This window comes from Mustela nigripes, chromosome 1 (assembly GCF_022355385.1).
Source record: "Mustela nigripes isolate SB6536 chromosome 1, MUSNIG.SB6536, whole genome shotgun sequence".
Lineage (NCBI taxonomy): Eukaryota > Metazoa > Chordata > Mammalia > Carnivora > Mustelidae > Mustela > Mustela nigripes.
Window position 1 is genome coordinate 213,803,388 of NC_081557.1, and position 17,433 is coordinate 213,820,820.

A 17,433-nucleotide genomic window follows, 5' to 3' on the forward strand; every position below is an offset into this window, starting at 1 on the left:
TTAAACCATGAGAAAAGCCCCAGTGCAGAAAAGATTGGTGACTGAAAATAAAAAGGAAAGTGGTAGGGAGAGGGACCAGAGCCTACAGGATACTGGGGGCATTGGAGTCAAAGCATGATGGGAAGTTCCTTTAGGGCAGACATGAGGGTAAGGGACGGGGCTGTATGGGGGTCCCCCTCAGATGCCCTCCACCTTTTCAGTGAAGGAGGGAAGTCTATGGGCATAACACTAGGATAACACTTGGATTCAACCCTGAGGGAAATGGGGACCATGCGGTGACTAACAGCCGTGAACATCACAAGCAGCCGAGCTGAGAGGGCAGCTGCTTGTCTGAATCTAGCTCTACCAAGTACAAGCCATGAGACTGTTCTGGTTTCTTCTCTTCTGTTTTAAAATTAGAGAATCGGGATGCCTGGGTGGCTCAGTTGGTTAAGCAGCCGCCTTCGGCTCGGGTCATGATCCCAGGGTCCTGGGATCGAGTCCCACGTCGGGCTCCTTGCTCGGCAGGGAGCCTGCTTCTCCCTCTGCCTCTGCCTGCCTCTCTGTCTGCCTGTGCTCACTCACTCTCTCTTCGTCTCTGCCCCCCCCCCCCCAAAAAAAAAAAGTAAATAAATAAAATAAAATTAGAGAATCATCATTTTAAACCATGTGATATGAATTCTACTTCCCAGCAGAATACTGTTTTTTATCTGTCTTAATGTCCCTGTATTTCTAAGGTTCATCTTATCTATACAATTCTAATCACTGTTAGCAGGCAAATGTGCCCCAGATGGTTGAGTTAAAGCAAACTAGATTCCAAAGAGAAGCCATCGTAATTGCATAAACCATCCCAAGCTGGACAAATATACTAACAAAACAAAACAGAAACAGAAGCAAATTCTTAAATACAGAGAACAAACTGGTGGTTGCCAGAAGGGAGGGGGATGGCAGGCTAAAAGAAATAGGTAGAGGGCATTAGGGGTACAATCTTCTAGTTATAAAGGAAACAAGTCACGGAGATGAAAGACATAGCCTAGTCAATAATACTGTAATAAGGTTGTGTGGTGACAGGTAATGACTGCTCCTATCATGGTGAGCATTGCATAATGTACAGAATTGTAGGATCACTATGTTGGACACCACCTGAAACAAATAGAGCATAGTATGTTAATCGAAGTTTAATGATTATTTTTTAAGATTTATTTATTTATTTTAAAGGGACAAAGAGTGCACGCGCGCACGCACACACACATGCATGCATGAGCAGGGAGAGGCAGAGGGAGAGGGAGCATTGCAAGCAGGCTCCATCACCGTGGAGCCCAACATGGGACTTGATCTCACGACCCTGAGATGGTGACCTGAGCAAAAATCAATAGGACGCTTAACTGAATGAGCCACCCAGGCGCCCCAATAACAAATATTTTTAACAATAATTCCAAGTTGGTAGCAGTGGATCTAATTGCTGTCCTGAATTCATTGCTGCCTTGCTTTACACAATAGAAAGATTTTTGAACAGTTGAATGTAAACCATGTTTCTCCCTTAGCATTCCACCTTCAAACATACACATAAACACTTGTTTTGCTCAGAGCAGTGCTTCTCAGGCAGAGGTAATTTTACACCCCAAGGGACATGTGACAGTGTCGGGAGATATTTTGATTATAACAAGTGGGGAGCTAATGGCACCTCTGTTGGGTTGAGGTCAGAGATGTCGCTAAACAGCCTGCAACGTACAGAACAGCTCACAATGATGAAGAATCATCTGACCCAAAATGTCAATAGTGCTGAGGTTGACAACCCCCGACTTGGGAAAAAAAAAAGTTAAACTTAATTATACAGAAAGCTGTTTACAAACACCAAGCCCAAGGTGCCCATTTTCTGATTTTTTGGAAACAGCACAGTGCCCTAGCATTAAATGGAACTGCTGCCACCCTGAAAGAGGAGAGTGAAAAGTGTGGGAAAACTCTGGATTGGTTGGGGTTTTTTTTGTTTTTGTTTTTGTTTTTTTTGGCTTTGTCAGATGGAATCCATTTTTCCTTATTAAAAAAAAATTCATGGGCTCTCTGCTCAGTGGGGAGTCTGCTTCTCTCCCTCTGCACCTCCCCCTGTACTCGCTCACACACACACACACACACACACACACACACTCACTCATTCACTCTCTCTCTCTCTGTCTCAAATAAATAAAAATATCTTTAAAGAAATAAAATTTAAAAATTTAAAAAGTTGATAACAATCTTCTGAGACAGTAGTCTCAATTAGCAAACCTTCCACTCCCCTAGAGTTCATATTGCCTCTGTCCTAAAGACTCAGCACCAAGAGCATTTAGTTCCTCTCCTGACATTAGACAGGAATGTGTTTCCAGAAACTGGGAACAAGGACCTTTCCACTGATGTCCTCCAGAAATGTCCTTTCTACAATAACTGCATGCTTTGTGGGTCATTACTAAGCAGAATGACCAGCACAGGGCACACCCACAAGGAATAAAAACCAAAACAAAAGCTCAGAGCCAACTCCTGTGGTCCTTCCACAATAAACCACTTTTTTCCTCCAAAGATTTTATTTATTTATTTGACAAATCACAAGTAGGCAGAGAGGCAGGCAGAGAGAGAGAGAAGGAAGCAGGCTCCCCGCTGAGCAGAGAGCCCAATGTGGGGCTCGATCCCAGGACCCTGGGATCATGACCTGAGCCGAAGGCAGAGGCTTTAACCCACTGAGCCACCCAGGTGCCCCACAATAAAGAATTTGATGAATTATTAAAGTCTAAGAGAGATGTTTTTGTAAAGCCTTTGGTGCTATGTAATATAGAAACTTCATCTTATATAGCTAAATAAGCAAACACTGGGTTCTTATGTTATAGAAAGAGATGCAAGCTATATGAAAAATATTTGGATTTGTTCTTATTTTTAAATATACTTCACACACTTATTTAACTGCACTGAGTGTTGGAACATTTTGGAATTCTGAAGTAGTAGATGGTAAGAGAGTCCCAAGGTTAGAGACACAGGTTTAATGAGATATTAAATACTGTATTCATGTCCCTTTCTGAAACTTGCTTTGCCATCATAAATGGTATTTTCTAACTATTGGTATGCTTTCTGTTCCCTTTACTTGAGGTAATATCTGGACTTCAATAGCTCCTGATTTTTTCAAAAGCATTTAAGCCTTAATGTAGTTCATTTTTCACCTCCTTGCCTTTGGGGACCCAGAAATATAGATGATTTCATTACAAATGTAGGATATGCTGTAAAATTCCTATAAATCCTCAGCAACTTAATGTCTTCCTTGAAAAAAATTAGTGTCTTGAAAAGACAGATCTTATCAGTTTAACTTAAATAAAAGAAATTCTTATTTCATAAAGTTTACTAAAACCAGTTGGCCAGCAAGATTTAACAAGATATTTGGGAAGTGTAATTATGTTTATGAAGGAGCTTTGTAAACCACAGAGTACTATAAAAATACAGCAACATGGGGGCTTAAGTGGGTACGAGAAGAATAAATGAAAGAAGATGGGATTGGGAGGGAGACAAACCATAAGTGACTCTTAATCTCACAAAACAAACTGAGGGTTGTTGGGGGGAGGGGGTTTGGGAGAAGGGGGTGGGATTATGGACATTGGGGAGGGAATGTGTTTTGGTGAGTGCTGTGAAGTGTGTAAACCTGGTGATTCACAGACCTGTACCCCTGGGGATAAAAATATATGTTTATAAAAAATAAAAAATTATATTAAAAAAAAAATTAAAAAAAAAAAATACAGGTGCTTATTGTCAACTGTATGCCCAGAGGAAGAAGAATAAACATTTACTGAGCTCATAAGGAAGGAAAGAGACTTCTCGCCCAGGTCCCAAAGCTTCACCACTGCCCTCCTGCAGAGCTTTAACATCTTCATTTCACAATGAAAGCAAAAAGCTGGGAATGTCATGCCCAAGGTTGCATAGCAGCTACTGTCCGTGTCAGTGTCAGGATTCAGAGCTGTTGGAACACAAGGCTGCTCTGTCCCACATTGCCCTCTTCAGGCTGTGAGAGGAGTGACAAGTAGGGAGTAAAAGAAAATCTGAGAGCCATACCCAGGATAGCAGCAGTTCAGAGAAGAAAACCATTCCTTGGATTTATCATTTAATGCCTTATTTCTCAGGGTGCTTGACTGGTTCAGTCAGTGGAGAATGCAATTCTTGACCTCAGGGTCAAGAGTTTGAGCCCAACATTAAGGGTAGAGTTTACATAATAATAATAATAATAATAACAACAACAATAATAACAGCAACAATAATGCCTTACTTCTATTAAGAGTTAGCATGCTCCTTCTAAATACATTAATTCTCAGATGGCAGGTACTGGGCTTTCAAAGGGAAATCAAGCAAGACCTTGTCCTCGGGAATCACCATGTCCAGTGAGACAGACAATGCATTAACAAGAAATTTCGATAGAGTGGATAAGTGATTCTTCAGGGAAAACACAGGGTATGATGGTGGCACATCCGTGGGTATTGGTGGGCAGGTGGCAACTCCTAAAATGCCTCACTTGGTGCCAGTCCACATAGGCACCTTACAGTGAGTTAAAGCCCCTGCACTAGAGTGAATGAGACACACCTGTCTTGCTGAGGCAGCAACCCTCTTGAGAGTTCTGAGAAACCAAGAAGTAAGTCTGAGACAGGAATAGCTCAGCAGTCTTTTGATGATTGCGTATGCTGAGGTGATACTTTAAGTTTTGATTATAGACATTGCTTTTCTTTTTTTTGCTTGTTTTTTTTGTTTGTTTTTAAAGTAGGCTCCATGCCCATTGTGGAGCCCAACATGAAGCGTGAACCCATAACCCTAAGATCAAGACCTTAGCTGAGATCAAGAGTCAGACCCTTAACCAAATGAGTCACCCAGACGCCCCTAGACACTGTTTTTATAGTACTTACATTTTTTGTAGGTTTTTTTCTTTTCATTCAGATTCTAAATACTCTTTCAATCATTATTTCCCACCAGTTTGTCTAAACAAATTACATTTTCTGGATCATAGTTATGACTCTAAAAGAATTCTTAATTGTTTGGTTGCCTTTCAGATTGTCCCTAGCCCATAAGGAAGTGATAGCAAAAAAGTGTATGAGTTTTGAAGTGAAATAGTTGTAGATTCAGATCGCAGCTTTTTGAATTACCAAGTGAGTGGCTGGAGGAGTTTCTCCTTTTGGAGCCTCAAATCCATCATCCAGAATTGTTGGGTCTGTTATCTGGCTTAAATTCACCACAAACCATCCCTCATAGGAATGTGTGAAAGACTGAACAAAATACCAGACCAAAAGCCCATACTGGGCTGCATACAAATGAGTGTCTCAATTAAAATGTTGGCAAAAAATAAAAAATTTTAAAAAGGAACGAAAACATACCATTTTCTCAGGCTGAAACTTCATGCTCGTGATAATTTAACACGGTCAACCAAGGTCTTCTGTGCAAGAAAAAATAATCTGCTATGTTCTTTAAGTTCTGTGACATTATAAATCCAGAGTCTCCTTATGGGAGTTTGGGGCAAGCAGCAAATGGCATTCCTTTTCCCATTAGAGCTCTTAACCAGTAAAAATACATTTAAAATTTAAAACTTAAAAATTTAAAAAGTTTTAAACTTTAAATTTAAAAATTTAAAACTTATGAAAAGAGAGGGGTGTCACCTACAGATCAATAGAGGCTTGAGGGAATTATCAATCATTCACACTGTGGAGAATATATTTTGATCCTGATTCAAAGTTTTATAGTAATTTTTTGAGACTCTGAAGGAAATTTAAAACTTACTGATATTTGACATTATGAAGGAATTACTGCAATAATGGTATTATAGCTATGCTTTTTTATATCCTTCTCTTTTAAAGACATTACAGATGGAATGATGTCTGGGTTCCAAATATTGGTGGAGAGGGGAAAACATGAGAGTAGAGATGAAACCAGGTTGGCCATAAGCTAATGGTATTTGAAGCCAGGTGATGGGTTCATGCTGTATTGTTCTTCTAGGATTATGTATTTGACATTTTCTATAAAAGGTGTTTTTTAATAGAGACCAAAATATCACCTTTTTTTTTTTTTTTTTTTTTTACTGATAAAGAATGATAAAGATTAATTTGGAGAACGTGGCATGCTCACGGGCTTGTTGCTGAGCCCTGAATTAGGTGGACTTGGCCACTCAGCATAGGTGGGCCCTGACAATCACAGGTCTCTCAGTGCACATAACCTATTAGAACAGCTCACAGTGATATTAAGTCCAGGGTTCTGAGTTCAGTTATCATGTCTCTGTCTTTGCTCCAGGAGCCCCTCCAAGCTCAGCCAGCCATCTGGCAAATGCGAGCTGGTGGATGCAGGGAGATGAGGCCAGGATGTCAGCCTAGCACTAATTCAGCCTCATCCTCATCCTTGAAAAAGAATTCATATCACATGCCCTGTAGGGGAGAGTGGGGGCGGGGAGAGGACCTGTAGTGTCTTCTTTGTGCATCCCAGCAGTAAGTGGAAAGTATTAATCAGAGGGGGACTCTATTGCACAAGTAGAAAAATATGAATATTTAATTAGTAAAAATAAATGAGCAAAGTCAGCACTTTAGAGAAATGTGTACTAGCCAGAGACCTCTCAGAGAAAAAGAAAAAAAATACAGGAAAGAAACCAGCAGAACTGTGGAATATTTTGTCATCTTCTTACCACAAAAGTGAAATGATCCAAGGGTACAAGAGACATTTGATCCAATGGAGCAAAGTTCCTATTGAGCTGCATTGTATGTACGTAATCTATGGTTGCCTTGGGAATGGATCCTTTCATGGTGATGGCATTAAAATGAGACACGCCACAGTAATTAGAGTTGCAGTTGGTCCAGTTGGCTCCCTCTTGGGAGAAAGTTGGAGTTGGTAGGGTTTCAGCAGCCAACAAATTAAATGAGCTCTTGAAGGAAAGAATTTGGAAGATTTACTAAATAGTAGATTTGAACCTGATGCTCTAGAGCACTTCTAGGTATGATACTTCTCCTATTGACTTTGAGGTGTAAATAATAAATCATCTAGTGACATGCCCATTCTATCTCACCCATTCCACCTGATGGCATTTCTTTTCCTGAGAAATAACACAAACCAGGAAAAAGAGGAAGCCCATTCATAACCTTTGTATTGGTTTGAAATGGAAACAGTTGTGATAGCCTGCTCCTATGATTAACCTCTCCACCCCAGGATAGTAGACTAGACAAGAGAACAGGATGTCAACAACTTGGCCACTAATAGGGTGTAACTTAGTCCCCATGGGAACTGTAATAACACAACTCAACTTTTCCACTCTGATGTGGATGCTCTGGGCTAGAACAGTGATCAGTGTAGGTAAATGGATTAAATATCTGGGAGTGAGCATACTCCTGCTGTTTTTCTTTGACTGTTTTTCTTCCTCAATTTCAGGTATATGAAACAGTTGGACATACTGGTACCACATTGCTAGCAGAAGTGTTTCTGCCTATTCCTGAAACTACCGTTGTCACTGGCAGAGCTCCCATTGAAGAAGTGGAGTTTAGTAGTAACCAGCATGTGACACTGGACCATGAGGGAGTTGGAAGTGGTAAGGAAAGCTAATTATTCTTAATGGCTCATGATTTTACTGTCAGTTTTGAACCTGGATTTTTTTTTTATTTTCACACAACCAGATAATTATAAGATCACTTTCAGAAATTAAAATTAAAATGATGATATATAATTTTTTGCAAATTCTTTTTTTTTGTATACTGTTGGTGGCCAATAAATTCATATAACTAGGCAAGTATAAAGTAGTTTGACGATGTGAATAAAGACCTTTAAAATGCCTTTGACACCTTAATTTTTCTTCTAGGAATCTTTTGTAAGAAAATAATTTAAAACAAGGACAAAGCTTTGTGCATAAAAAATGTACATCACGGTATTATTCATTAAGACTGAAAGTTTGAAAAACTTAAATAATTATAATAGGGATATTATTAATTAATATCTTCTCTCTTATCCCCATAATTGTGATTAGATATATGATGTACCTTCTCTGCCTACCGTTTTCTTAACCTCTATAATATACCTTGCTCTCTTTTTCCGTCACTACTATATTCCATAAAACTTCTTTAAATCTGTCTTCCAAGTCATGAATTCACTCTTTGACTATATCTAATCATTGAAACTCATCGCGGAGCTTTTCATTTTAATTATTGCATTTTCATCTCTATAAATTCTATTTAGTTATTTTCCAATCTAGTCAGTTCTGATAACATTTGTCCTTTCCTCCACCTCTCAATCATTTCATTTCTTTTATCCGGTCATTACTTCTTTATTTTTAAAAACATACACATAGTTTGAACATTCTGTACTAATCATTCCAATACCTGTCTGCTTATTGGTCTGCTTTTGTTGCCCCTTATTCTTGATGGCTTGTTTCCTTGTGTGTCTAGTGATTTTTTTTTATTGTAAGTTCATATCTGGAAATGTATCTGCAAGAATTCTTCGATGCTCAAATCCAATCAGCAACCTACAAGTCTGGAGACCTAGGCTTTAGTTCCAGCTCTCACACTGATAAATTGTGGGACCCTAGTAATTATGTAATCTCTTTGAATATCATCATCTTCTTTCATAAAATGAATCTAAGGAGACCTCCTTTCATGTCTTTTAGGGTTATTTTGAAGATTAAAGTGGATATTCAATTTTAAGGGAAGATCTTTGAAAAATACAGAGATGCTATTACAGTGTTTTATAGTGGTTCTGTTTTGTGCTACTAATATTAACTGGAAATGCACGACATCCAGTCACTATATTTAGTGCTTAAAAAACCTTTCCTTCCTTTAGTGGATTAAACAACCTGCCCCGAAACTTTTTATCATGAATTTCCAATCAGTAGAGGCTAGATAAGTAAATGAGGCTCACTGTTGCCCGGTAGCTTGCACATAGCTGAGGTCTGTGGAGTGGCCACTGTCTTCCAGGCACTAAGTGCTCTGCAAGGATGACCACATTTGACATGTGGCTCCCCACTCAGGCACACCCTTAGGCACTTGAATGTGTTCCTTCTGCCAGAAATGCTCTTTCCCAACAATCTGCATGTCTCCCTTCCTCCTTCGCTTCAGGCCTTTATCCAAAAGTCCCCCTCTCATGAAGCCTCCTCCACCACCCTGTCTAAAAGTTCAGCCCTTCCCCACCCTCCCAAAATGCACATTTTCTATATATGCTCCCTAGTTTATGGTTTATCTTCCACATTTATCCCTCTCTAACATATCACACACTCTTCTTATTTATTGCCTGCCTCCTGTTGCAATAGAAACTCCTTGAGAACAGGGATTCTCATCCATTTTGCTTCTTTACTGCAATCGGCAGTACCTAGAATAGTGCCTGGCTTGAAGGAGGAGCCAAAAAGGTATTTGTTCACTGAGTGAATGAATGGAGGTCTTCATAATCATCTTTCTTAGGAGGTACTATTTTTATCCTTATTTCACACATAAAGAAATGAAGGCTTGGAGAAGTTAAGCAATCTGTTTATGGCCGCACAGCTGTTAAGTGGCAGTACCAGAATAGACACACAGATGGTCCCATTCACCATGCCTCATTCATTATATAAGGTCTACAAGCTGCTGTCAGAGCTAGAACCAAGCGGCCAATTCCAAGCGTCACTGCCTGAAGAAGTTCAGTGATGCTGACTGGAATTCTGTTCCATCCTGCCAGCCCATTTGTCTACTGTCTGCTTTCCTACCAGGACTGGGCTCACTCCCTTTTTCTCAACAATGTCTGTGTAATCTCGTGTTTCCCTAGGAGTGCCTTTCTCATTTGAAGCAGATGGTAGTAATCAACTGATTCTAATGACCTCGGGGAAGGTGTCCAACAGTGTGGCCTGGGCCATTGGAGAAAATGGGATCCCTTTAATTCCCCCACTGTCACAGCAGAACATCGGATTTAGAAGGTAATGGGTGTCTAGAGTAAATGGATGAGTAATGCCAGCGTTTGTATTCATGACATGGGAGGGGGAACTTTGCAATGTCACCTTCTTTCCTTTTATTCTCCTGTGCCAGGATTTTCAGGGTTTTTTATTGTTCTTGAGGTAAGAATTAAAATATTAATAGCCTAATAAGTATTAGATGTTCAGGAGTGTCAGAAACAGCACAAAGCACTTTGCCTTATTTAATCTCTCCAGTAAATCTGTGAAGGATTTCTGGCCCCATTTATATTCAGGGAAGTACACAGGAAACAGTTGTGCATACGTACGTGGCCCTCAATGTAAATGAGGGTGGTTGTAGAAACTTCTGGTTGTTATAAAAGTCTCTATGGTCAGATCTCTTCCTTGATTGCTAGCTCCTTAGGTTCCAACCCAGAATAGAAGAAATGGCACTCTGGGCCTCTGCCGTTTCCCCCTTTGGCGGTCCCTACCTCCTCGTGGCAGGTGCCTGTTCAGGAGGCCTGGACCATGGGAACCAGGTGGCCTGGGCTCGATTCTTGCTTCCATCCTGCCCCAACAGATGTGTCTTGAGTAAACCTTCTACTATTCTAGGCCTCAGATGCCTCCACTCTAAAACAAAAAGACTGCTCATCATCAAGAAGACCCTTTCCAGTTCACAAGCTATCATTTACAACACACGTGAAAATAGGGTGGGGTTTGTTTTGTTCCCTTTATGCCCTCTCCATCCTGATTCTGATGCCTGTGTTCCTGGGATGAGCACAAGGAATGCTGCTCCACACTGACTCAGTCAGGAGATTGGCAGCCACATCCAGGGGAGGCCTTGGAGTATAAGCGTGGCCGATGGATTCATCCCACTAAGTTTCACACTGGGGATAGAGCTCCAGCAACTCAGGAGATGGGGTCGAGCCAGCCCAGGATGGGTACCAAGAGATGCAGTGCTGCTAACAAAGCCGCAGCTCACCGTTGCTGGCAACCGCTGGCCTCATGGCAACTCAGGCATGTCCGAAGATGGTGCTTAAATCACTTGTGTGTTTATTCCAGCCCCGGCTACCAGTGGTCCCCAGTTGTGTGGGAACTGAGGCACTGGAGGCCAATCTGGCCTGGATCCCAGGACTCTAGGGGTAGGCCACATCGTACTTGGTTTTCTTGAGATGGAACTGACACAAAACATTGTATAAGTTTAAGACATACAACATAGAGATTTGATTAATGGATATATTATGAAATAATAATCACTCGAATAAGTCTACTTCATATTGGTCACCACACACAGTGACAAATTTTGTTTTCCTTGCCATGAGAACTTTTCAGATCTACTCTCTCAGGAACTTTTTTATTTTTTTACTTTTAAATGTAAAGTAAAGTATTGTTAACTATGGTGACCATGCTGTACATTAGCCCTCCCAAAATTATTTATTGTATAACTGGAACTTTGGACCTTTGATCCCCCCTTTGCCCATTCCCCTCCCCCCACCCTATCCCTGGCAACCACCAATCTGTTCTCTGTTTCTATGAGTTTTGTTTTGTTCTTAATTCCTTGTAAGTGAGATCCTACAATATCTGCCTTGCTCTGTCTGACTTATTTCACTTAGCATGATGCCCTCAAGCTCCATCCATGTTGTTGCAGATGACTGGATGCCTTCTTTTTTATGGCTGGGTAATACTCCATTGCATATCCTTACCACATTTTCTTTATTCCTTCTTCCGCTGATGGACAGTCAAGTGGCTGTGTCTTGGCTCTTACAATTAATGCTGTAATAAATATGGGGGTGCAGATACCTCTCCAGGATAGTGATTTTGTGTCCTTCAGATATATACCCAGAAGTGGAATTACTGAATCATGTGGAGGTTCTTGAGGAACCTCCAGTATTTTCCAGTGTTTGTACCAATTTACATCCCCCCCAATAGTGCACGAGGGTTCCCTTTTCTCCACTTCCTCACCAGCACTAGTTACCATGTGTCTCTTTGATGATGGCCATTCTAAGAGGTGTAAGTGATATCTCACTGTGGTTTGGGTTTGCATTTCCCTGGTGGGGAGTGATGGTGATTGAGCACCTTTTCAAGTCCCTGCTGGCCATCTGCATGTCTTCTTTGGAGAAATGTCTGTTGGTCCTCTGCCCATTTTTTAATTAGATTCTTTGTTTTATTGCTATGGGGCTACAAGTTTCCTGGATATTTTAAACTATAACTCCTTATCAGATATGTGCTTTGCAGGTATCAGGTATTGTGTCCCCCTATTCACTTTTCTCTGTTATCCCTATAACATGCTTAAGAGCCATCATCAAGTAAAGGAAAATGGCAAAACTCCTTCCTTATGATCAGATTTTCTCCCGTAGACAGTAAGAGCCTCCTGAAGCAGTGCTGTCCCTGGGACTTTGTGGGTTTGAGGCAAACCACCCTGTGAACATGGCTGTCTCATGGCACTCATTTTTTTTCCCCAGCGCTTTGAAGAGGGCAGATGCCATCTCCTCTATTGGTACATCCGGACTGACAGACTTGAAAAAGTTGGCCAAGTGGGCAGCAGAGTCCAAGCTCGACCCGAACGACCCCAACAATGCCCCTTTGATGCAGCTAATATCGGTAATGCGGTAGGAGAACTGTGTGCACACCCCCACTTCTCAACTTGGGGTGATCATAATAGAAATGGCTCAGCCCTTCACACACATTTTCTTTCACACAGTGATCTCCCATGTGATAGCGTGTTAAGAACATGAGGGCTAGGTTGAATGATAGGTTTACAGTCAGGCTCTGGCCCTGTCTGGCTCAGACACCCTCACAGTGTGGCTGTGAGGACACGCGCTGCTGCATTTCCACACTTAGCCGGGCACACAGTCGGTGGGCAATCAGTAACAGTTGTTCTTGTGATATTGCTGTTGCTCCTACCTCTAACTTCTGCAAAGCACTAAAGAGAGGTCTTACTCGGCCCCTCCTATGGAGAGGAACCTGAGCGTGAACGCTCAGAGTCACTTCCTCAAGCTCATGCGACTGGTAAGGACACGGGTCCGAGTTGATCTGGTTCCAGAGCACATGCTCAGTCCATCACACGTGGAAAGGCTGATAGGGATGTTTTCAGAAATGGTGATTGTTTGTTCTCCTATTTGATGACTAATTAGATTATCATTTCGGTTTCATTTAAGTATGTCTGAGATAAATTGCCTGTGTCTATCATACCATTCAAAATTCTTCACTGAATTTATACATAAAATGGAACATTAGTCAGTAAATGATTTTTCTTGGTAGCAAATACAACTGTTTTTATTCCCAAGTTCATAATTGCTACAAAAACATAATAAACAAGTAGATGATTTGGAAAGCGACCACAGCAACACATTCTGTGATCATGTTCATTCGTGTGAGTTCATCAGCAGGGGACCTGGGTCCAGGATAACATGTTCATTTCTGCCCTCAACTTTATAAGATAAGTCTCAAAGCGAGCTTTGGTTTATTTTGATGTTTATCTTTAGAACCTCTCCTTCCAACATGATACTTCTTAGTGTGAATAAAACTAATATTGGAAAGAAAAGGCCATATTACCTAGAGCATAGACTATTCCTTGTAGAGTTTTCAAATCACGTTTGGATTACTATCTATTTATTTTTGCAAGAGGGAGAGAGACCGAGCACGAGTGGGCAGGAGAGGCAGAGGGAGAAGCAGACTCCCTGCAGAGCAGGAAGCCCACGTGGAGCTTGATCCCAGAACCCCAGGATCATGACCTGAGCCAAAGGCAGATGCTCAACTCACTGAGCCTCCCAGGCGCCCTCGATAACTATCTTTAAGTCAGTGGTAATATAGTACAAGTGTCACCTCCATGTTTTTCTTTTAAACTATTTGTCTTCCCGTTAGAGGGATGGAACACAAGGATGTCTTCCTGACTAGCCTCGTTTTAATGGATTTTCACAGTGAGATCACCTTTCCCCATGCAAAGCCCCAGCAAATCTCTGCTCCCTGGCTTTCCTTTAGTGAGGAGGAGAGTGCCACTGCAAAGCCCCCACAGACGGGCAAGCAGACACATGGGCAAAGGTCAGCCCCACCTGCTTAGCCTCTCAGCAGTATCCTGAAACCATCCTTTTGGTGACAATATAGGGGGTTGGTGCCCAGACGATCTCTGGTTCTCTCTACTCAGTGACCAAGGCCGTGAGGTGCTATTTAGAGACAGAAGAGCATGGCCTTTAAACCAGGGAGGCTGACCAGCTGATTCTGAGACCAGATCTACATGTGTGCATAAATATATTTTTTTAATATTTTAATATATTTTGTTAAATATATTTTTAAAGTTTTATTAAGCTATCTTTTATATATTTGTATTTTAATATACAAATATGTCTTAGCCATATTTCATATATTCTGTATATAAGCAATCCTATTTCCAAGAGGCACCTGGTAATACACTGATACAAATCTCTCACCTTTCAGGCTGTAGATTTGCATAACAACCTATGAGGGATGCATGCATATCAAAAAACGAACTTTATTTTTGGGGGGGAGCATTCCCCCCCCAAAGTTTGTGGTACTTTTTACAACTCGTACAGGAATAGAACAGCATCTGACTTACTACTGTTATATTTTAATGTATCTCATCCTTAAATGAAAGGCTAGATGTTTCAAGTCTCAGTCCACAACTGTTCAGCTTCCATTTCCAAAAGCTCCATGCTGGGTTTCTTCAGATGCAAAATGCCTGCCATCTAAAGTTGTGTCTCGTTTTCTCTAGGTTGCTACCAGCGGTGAATCCTATGTCCCTGATTTCTTTCGCCTAGAGCAGCTGCAACAAGAATTTAACTTTGTTTCGGATGAGGAATTAAATAGATCCAAACGATTCAGGCTTCTTTGTCTTAGAAGCCAAGAGGTGCCCGAATTTCGAAATTATAAGCAAATTCCGGCATATGATCGAGAAATTCTAGAAAAAGTATTCCAGGTAAGAAACTGCCCTGGAAGAGTTAATACCATAATAAAATATCTCCGTACCATCCAGTATACTATTACATGTGTGTTTTCTTGCTGTCATGTTCTCGACGGCCATATTGGTTTCTCATTTATAGCACTTAACCTTTTCATTATTTTTCTTAAACTTAACGTTTAAGTTTGCCCAATATAATAACATACAAATGAAGAAAAATTAGGGTTGAAAAGTCTCCTAAGTATTACTATGGGAAATTACCCTGGCACACTGATCCTGTGGGAGGCGCTGGCAGGGGCTGCTGAGTTCTCAGCCGCCTTGGGTGGGCAGGGCGCACAGGTCTGGCAGATGAGGGAGACCGGAGGTGGGGAAGCTCTGAGGAGCTACCGGCAATAAAGGTGTGTTTTGGCGGGTGGGGGCGGCAGGCCAGTTAGAGCCAGTCAGGCAAGTTAGTGTTTGATGAGGTAAACGGAGAGCCATTGGAAATTGATACCTTGATTATTTTTGATGCAGAAAGTGTGGAAACTATTGGAGAGTATTTTTGGTTACTTGGTTCTTTGCATTAGTTCAGGTTCGTGACAGTGATTGATAAAAAGCCAATTTAAGCTACTCCGAAAGCACCAAGGAGAGTTTATTGGATGATGTAATGCGAAAATAGGGTTGGCTATCTAAAGAGGCATGAATGATGGGAGTTCGGCTGCGCCTCAACGACACCTGGACCCAGAACTTGAACTCGGCGAGGACTTTTCTCCATCTGTCCCAGGCTTAAAAATCTTGGGAACAGCTATGGGGCCCTGGGTGGATCAGTCAGTTGAGTTTCTGGCTCTTGATTTCGGCTCAGGTCATGATCTCAGGGTCCTGGGATCCAGCCAGAGTTGGGCTCTACCAAGCAGGGAATCTGCTTGAGTATTTGCTCTCTCTCTTTCTCTGAGCTTTTGCCCTTCCTTCTCCTAATAAATGTAACTTGTTGGAAATGCTGTAGTCACTAGGGCACATTTTTCCCCCACAAAAGATCTACCCTGTGGGGTAGAGTGTGCTCTCGGGCACACTCTCTCTATGATAAGTAAATAAATCTTCGAGGGAAAAAAAAAAATCTTGGGAACAGCTGGCTTGAGTTGCCCAGGCTGGGTTAGGAGCCTCTCTGGGTATTCAGCTGTGACCACCAAAGGACTGAAGCAGAACATGGCAGCTTCCTGGGCCCCCGGGGGATTTTACTGATAGAAAGAAAGAGGAAAGTCAGCTGCCTAAGACAAAGCTCATGCACCCTGTACGCCTCCAAATAGGTGACCCACGTCAGCTGTGGCCAGATGCTATTTACTATTTTTGCAATTGCTCTACTTAAAATAGAAAAGACAAAAATGAGAACAGAAGCTTTGGCTGAGTTGCTCGGGTGAGCTTAGCATCTTGAACTATAGTGAGTCTCTCGGTTACCTCTGTGGCTTCTTTCTTCCTACATGAAAAGCTTATGTTGTAATTGCACTACAGAATTATCTTCTACTTATAAGGCAGTTCAGCCAGCTGGTTCCAAAACCTGCATACTGCATCCAAGATCAATCTTGAACCAAAAATGAAGAGGAAGGTGGAAGAAACACTTAGAACCATAAGTTATTATTTAAACCACAGGTGATAAATTATCTGATTTAAGATAAATTCTCTAGTCTCACGTGGGGTACTAGTAATTCACAATCACAAAATGATTCCTTTTTAATTTTAGGACTATGAGAAACGTTTACGAGACAGAAACATAATTGAAACCAAGGACCACATAGATACCCATAGGGCCATAGTAGCCAAGTACCTCCAACAGGTAAGGAATATCATTTTACAGAGTCTTCAGAGGGGAAAACAGCCAGTACCCTCACACTGGGGGAAGGGTGATGTCTATTCTTCCGAAGTTCTCTGTGGGACAAACATCACTTAGCCTCTCTAGACTTTTTTGCTCATAATTACAAATATGAAATTAGCAGCCATCTTCATCTTTTGAATGTATGGAACACCAGGATGTATCTCATTTTATGATCAGTGGTTATCTTAAGTGAGGCATGATCACAAGGGATAGAATTTCTAAGTCACAATTTTTCTCATATTTCAATGTTTGTATCATATCACCTTTGTAATGAAGAAATTTGATAAACCACATACTGACTGCCCTGATGCACTAAAAACTTGAAATATCCTTTTGCCCTTCCTTCTCCTAATAAATGTAACTTGTTGGAAATGCTGTAGTCACTAGAGCACATTTTTCCCCCACAAAAGATCTACCCTGTGGGCTCCGTATAAAAAAACAATTTATGGGCACCTGGGTGGCTCAGTTGGTTAAGCAATTGCCTTTGGGTCGGGTCATGATCCCAGAGTCCTGGGATTGAGTCCCACATTGGGATCCTTGCTCAGCGGGGAGTCTGCTTCTCTCCTTCCCCCACTTGTGCTCTCTCTCTCCCTCAGTCTCTCAAATAAATAAACAAAATCTTTTTTTAAGCCACCATTTATTATATTTAAGACATTCTCTATTTAAGGAATAATTAGAAAATAAATCAGTATAAATAGAGAAAGAAGTTAAGAATCTGAAATATATGTGCTTCAAGATGGGTCCTGTTTTCTCTAGTTGTTCATTCACTCAGCAAAATTTCACAATCATCCACCAGGAACTTTCCCTCGTCCCATGAATATA

General features: G+C 41.2%; 1 protein-coding gene across 4 annotated transcripts in view; it reads left to right on the top strand.

Annotated features, from left to right (window-relative positions):
- The window catches only part of CC2D2A (coiled-coil and C2 domain containing 2A), a 136,520-nt gene that overhangs the window by 74,614 nt on the left and 44,473 nt on the right, over positions 1 to 17,433 (top strand). For all 4 annotated transcript variants that reach the window (XM_059381164.1, XM_059381168.1, XM_059381167.1 and 1 more), the window contains 5 exons: positions 7,378 to 7,534; positions 9,730 to 9,877; positions 12,313 to 12,451; positions 14,580 to 14,783; positions 16,480 to 16,572. In XM_059381164.1, the coding sequence (XP_059237147.1) occupies positions 7,378 to 7,534; positions 9,730 to 9,877; positions 12,313 to 12,451; positions 14,580 to 14,783; positions 16,480 to 16,572 (741 nt within the window). The remainder of the gene's footprint in view (positions 1 to 7,377; positions 7,535 to 9,729; positions 9,878 to 12,312; positions 12,452 to 14,579; positions 14,784 to 16,479; positions 16,573 to 17,433) is intronic.